Source organism: Coregonus lavaretus (genome assembly GCF_964263955.1).
Source record: "Coregonus lavaretus genome assembly, chromosome: 13".
In the NCBI taxonomy this organism is placed as follows: domain Eukaryota; kingdom Metazoa; phylum Chordata; class Actinopteri; order Salmoniformes; family Salmonidae; genus Coregonus; species Coregonus lavaretus.
The window spans coordinates 25,922,553-25,927,925 of NC_140000.1; the positions used below are offsets into that span (position 1 = coordinate 25,922,553).

The 5,373-nt window shown below is 39.8% G+C and overlaps 1 protein-coding gene across 1 annotated transcript; it reads left to right on the forward strand.

Moving 5' to 3' along the window:
* Nucleotides 1-1,138: 1,138 nt before the first annotated feature.
* Nucleotides 1,139-5,171, forward strand: LOC311140512 (sialic acid-binding Ig-like lectin 5). The gene is made up of 8 exons (XM_084175601.1): nt 1,139-1,298; nt 1,476-1,859; nt 2,118-2,435; nt 2,684-2,941; nt 3,063-3,356; nt 3,539-3,665; nt 3,881-3,962; nt 4,116-5,171. Exons 1-8 carry the CDS (start codon nt 1,238-1,240, stop codon nt 4,494-4,496), a joined length of 1,905 nt encoding a protein of 634 aa, XP_084031727.1. The 5' UTR covers nt 1,139-1,237; the 3' UTR covers nt 4,497-5,171.
* Nucleotides 5,172-5,373: the final 202 nt, after the last annotated feature.

The window sequence follows — 5,373 nt, forward strand, 5'->3', positions numbered from 1 at the left end:
CAGCAAATGTGTTTTTAACTCCCACAGGCAGTTCCCTTTTTGCAGCAGATCTTACATATTAGGGAAATGACTTCATTTATCAGACCACAGAGGGCTTCAAAAACAGTGAGAATATTGCCAGTTTACCTCTATCCAATGCAAGGCATTTGCCATATTATTCATATGTACATGTTACAAACAGTCAATCTTGAAATATGTACACATTGTCTTTTAGAAATCGTTCTTATAGTGAAATAAAACTGCATCTAAATATAAAATGCATGGGGATTGCAGTGTGTGTTGGGATTGCAGTGTGTGGCACAGTTGGTAGAGCATGGTGCTTGCAACGCCAGGGTTGTGGGTATGATTCCCACGGGGGACAAGTACAGCAAAAAGTACAAAAATGAATTGACTCACTATTGTAAGTCGCTCTGGATAAGAGCGTCTGCTAAATGACTAAAATGTAAATGTTAACCAATGTGGTTTGATAGGTTGGTTGATTATGGTCTATATTCAGTGTGGCTGGGTGTTATACAGTATAGAGGGACTTCCTGGATTGCAGCACCAAGTTAGAGGGAGAAGTAATAGACTGGGGGCATGAAGTGACAGTTCACACAGGGCTCCTGATCAACAGGAGGAGAGAGGTAATGTGCTGATTCAGTCTAATTTTCTGCATGGATCGAAAGACAAGCTATTGAACCATTATATATTTTTGTCTTGTTACACTGAATGACTTTTAAAACTTGATTATGACTATGTAATGTAATGGTAATGTTATATTATGCATTTAGGGCATTACAACACATTGCTTCATAAGGCTTCATATAGCCTAGGCATAAAATATTTATGAGCAGTTATTAGCGCCTATGTTGTGCATTATAGTGTATTATAAGGAGTCACTCATAAGGAGTTATGCATGTGCTTGTAATGCATTATGAAGAAGGCATTCATATGAAATGTGACCATAAATGTTTCTTTGACATACTCTCTAGGCATTACAGCAAAATATTTGAATAAAAGTGCTAAGAAGGTTGTTATGAATTACATTGTAGCACTCATAAAGTTGTAATGAAGCATCATTATCAGATGTGTATTGCTACATGTTGTTATTATCACAACACCATTTCCTATTCTATTTCACACTTGTCTTGTGCTCCAGATCAGTAGACACAGACAGAGATAGTGACCATACAGAAAGTGGAGAAAGAGGAGAGAGACCCTAGTGCTGTGGTTGATTAATCGAGGCAGTAGAGGCAGGATGTGGGTCCTCATCTGGGCAGCTCTACTTCTCTCTCTGACAGAGAGAACCACATGCAACAGTAAGGTCCCTTTTATCACTACTATTGTTACTATAATAATCATTAGTAGATGTGGTAGTGGTAGTGGTATGGCAAAAATCTCAATAGATACTATATCATAAAAATGTTACGAACAAGTGAAGTAGTATCCAAGTGCTTTCTGCATTACTCATAACTGTATTAATTTCCCTCCATCAGAACAGCCACCACCACCACCACCAATAGCATCACCCTGGACCATCACCTTCAGTCCAGCAGAGATAACAGCAGAGAAGGGACTATGTGCTGTTATTTCATGTACCTTCAGTCATGCAGAGAACTTCATTCCTACTGCAGCAATATGGTTTAAATGCCCTGAAAATGGCAAATGTGATCAGGATGAAAACATAATTATCCACTCTGAAACTCCCTCTAAAGCTCAGGAGGGTTACAGAAAGAGAGTGTCTCTACTGGAGACTGATCTGACAAAGAAGAACTGTAGTGTAATCATCAACAACATCAGAAAGAATGATGCCGGAGAGTATCAGTTCAGACTGCTAAGTGCATATACATACTCCAAGAAAGTGAAAATCACAGTGAGAGGTATTTCATGACTATTATTATCAGTTACAGTGACAGACTATTACTGTAGTTCATTGTATACAGTACACACTTGCCAAGTTCCCTCTCAAGTCTCCCTTATTATAAAGTCCTCTCATAAGAGGACAAGATGTCATTACTGGGAAGACTCCTATTCAGACTTAGCACATCAATGCTGCTCTCCTAAGGCTGATTATGTGTCACTGCTGTTTAGTACACATATGTAAAACTCACTTCTGTGTTTGTATTTCCTGTCTCCAGCTCTGACCCAGAAGCCCTCAGTGTTGACTCCTCCTCTGACAGAGGGAGAACCAGCTACACTGACCTGCACCGCCCCGGGGATCTGCTCTGGAACTCCTCCTAACATCACATGGACATGTAGAGGGACAGGAGACAACATCACTGAGCTCAGAGACAATACCACCATACAGAAGAGAGAGGACCTGACCAGCGTCACAACATCACACTTCTCAACTTTGACCTTTACACCCTCAGCTGAGCACCACAACATGATGGTTACCTGTCAAGTAACTCAGAAAAAACTTCAAATTGAAGAGACAGTAACTTTGAATGTAACATGTGAGTAACATGTCACCTACATTTTACATTAAACACCTTATTCCAGAAAATCTTTTAAACCTAGGAATAACCTTGATAATAAGCAAATTATACAATATTCAGGCTATACGCAGTTATGTCATGGCTTTGACCTTTTCCCTTGCTTTTTAATCATGATCCATTGTAATTAGTCCCTCAACTGATATAGTTTGAATTTAGTGTATGTGTAACAATACATGTGTAAAATTAGAAACTCTATGCACTCAAAGATGTGAAAGACCCCCAAATAACTGGAAATAAAACAGTGAAGGAGGATGGTACCCTGGGTCTGACCTGCAGTGTTGACAGTTACCCACCATCTGACATCACTTGGAGTAAGAACAGGACAAGTGCCCCACTTCAGAATTACACTGAAAATGCCACTCTCACCATCTCCAATGTGACAAGAGAACATGCTGGGGAGTATGTGTGTACAGCGCAACACCTCAACAGGACTATGACAGCTTCCACTGTTGTCACTGTGATGTGTAAGTACAAACTTGATTGAAATATACAAACTAATTTTATATTTTAAGATCTGGAATTACTCTGGCATGTTTTTAACATCAATCTATCACTGATACCTCTCTCTTCACTGTCTTTTTCCAGACCATCCTGTGATTCTTCCTGGCTCTGGGTGTGTGGATCAGGCAGAGGTCATGACCTGTGTGTGTGTCAGTCAGGGGGTTCCCTTACCCCTCATAGAGTGGCCACTGTTGGTGCTCAACACAGAGAAGTACAGCCTCACTACATCATCTTTCGGGTCCTCAGTGAACAGCACCATCTGCCTGCCTGTTAGAAACCACAACAACACCACTGTGGAGTGTGTCAGCGGAAATGTGGTGGGTGTAGTGAGAGCGAAGTTGCAGGTCATCCAAAATAAGAGCCAAGAAAATCAAAGAGGTAAATATATAAATCAAGTTACTTGGTTAGAGAGCCACAGCTTCCCAATCCCACCCAATGTATGCAATATTGAAGATGTTCTATACATGTAGAATTAGAGTCTGAAAATTACAATTTTTTCTTCCAGAGGATATGAAGTAATGTGACCCAATTCTAATGCAGAGTTGTTGTTGTCTTTTTAGAGAAGGAACGGGACAGTATTATAGCTATTCTGTCGGACCAAAAACTGATTATTGCGTTTGTGATTGGTGCAGCCCTCTCAGCCACCATCTGTTGTATCTTCATGTGTTTGACAGGGAAATGTAAAAGGTACATGCATTATATTACTGAAGTACATTTAGTGTTAACTGAGTGTTGTTTTTAAAATCAATTGCAGATTGTCTTTAGAAATTCATATTTACTACCAAGAGAATCAGATATATTGTCAAAAGTGCCAATGCCTTATACCATATTGTAATGGACGTGCTTACTAACCCCTCCAAAGTACAGTTATTGAGAAATTTCATTTATTATATTTTCCTTAGACAAAAAGAGAGGATCCCAAAGGACTCAGACTCCAAAAGCCCTTTCATGAACCTGGAGATGGTGGCATGTGAAGACCAACAGGTGCAGTACCAGTTTCTTTCTTTATTCAGCTTTACCAACATTCAGTTAGCATTGACATGCCAATAGGAGTTGATAAGACAGCATAAACAGATCTGGGACCACCAAGCTAACAAAATACTTCTAACACAGTGCTTTCTGTAATATACTCCATAGACAGATGCAGGACAAGCTGTGGGGGGCGAACAGACACCTCTGCAGGGGGTGCTGAGGGAGGGAGCTGAAAATGGAGGGCCCCTGACCAGTGGAGCCACGGGAAAATCTGCCACAAGGGAAGAACCCAAAGAAGTGGACTACGCCAGTATTGACTACTCCCTGCTGAAGAAGAAGACTCCTGAGGAGGCAGAGAAGAAGACCACCACCACAGAGTCAGAGTATGCCGAAATCAAACGAGAGAAGAAGAAAGATGGGGAAGAAGATGAAGGAGAGGGGAGGGGTGTGATGGAGGAGGAGAAAGAGAATGGTAAGCCAGCAGCAGAGACAGATGAGGATACAGCGCTTTACTCCAATGTCAAACATATTATGGGTGGTGAGTGACACAGCAATTTTCGCAAAAAAAAGTGGGGGATAGCATACAGTGTTATACAGCCATGGGTTCTTATATAATTTTCTGAATCCAGATTGAAAGTTTTAAGATGATACTGGGACTTTTGTTCAACTGAAACTATGGTAGTTAATAGTTTTGGTGTTGTTTCCTCATGTGCTGAATCCAGTTTGAATGTTTTCTGATAATACAGAGACTTTGTTTAATAACTGAAACTACTGTAGTTAAAAGTTTTGGTAAATGCTTTATTTTACAGCCCTGTGTCAGATGGTACTGTACGTGCCTGGTGGTTGTACAATTTTAGTTTAGTAATTATTCTGTTTTGTCACCATGAGGAAGGACTGACAAAGATGTGGTTTGGAGAAGTAGAGAGGTCAAACCATTTCTTGTTTTTCTCCTCTTTCCTTTCATTTTTGCATTTCGAATTGACAAGTGGGGTTGGAATATTAGGTAGTATGTGTGGTTGTAACCAATATATTTCTGTACATAGAATACTGATTTACTGCAGAAAATGGTGTCAAAATGTTATACAGAATTCTCATTTTGGGCTAGCCAGAGAGCTCAAATGAAATGAATCAAGAAAAAAAATGCATTACGCTTTTAAAAGTTGTGTGCTATAGACGGGTTGGTTGTCTAGCAACAAAACAGATGTGTGCACAGCTATGGGGCAAAACAGACAGGTTGGCTTACATTGTTGACCAAATGTAAACTATATTTTGTCTCCAATGTTTATTGAAAATAAAAATACATTTGCACAATGAGCATTTGTTGTCTCTCAAATACATTATTACAGTTGTTGGTTAGCTAGCTAATGATTATTTGACATATTAGCATAGACACGACATCAGTCAAAATAAGACATGGTATCAA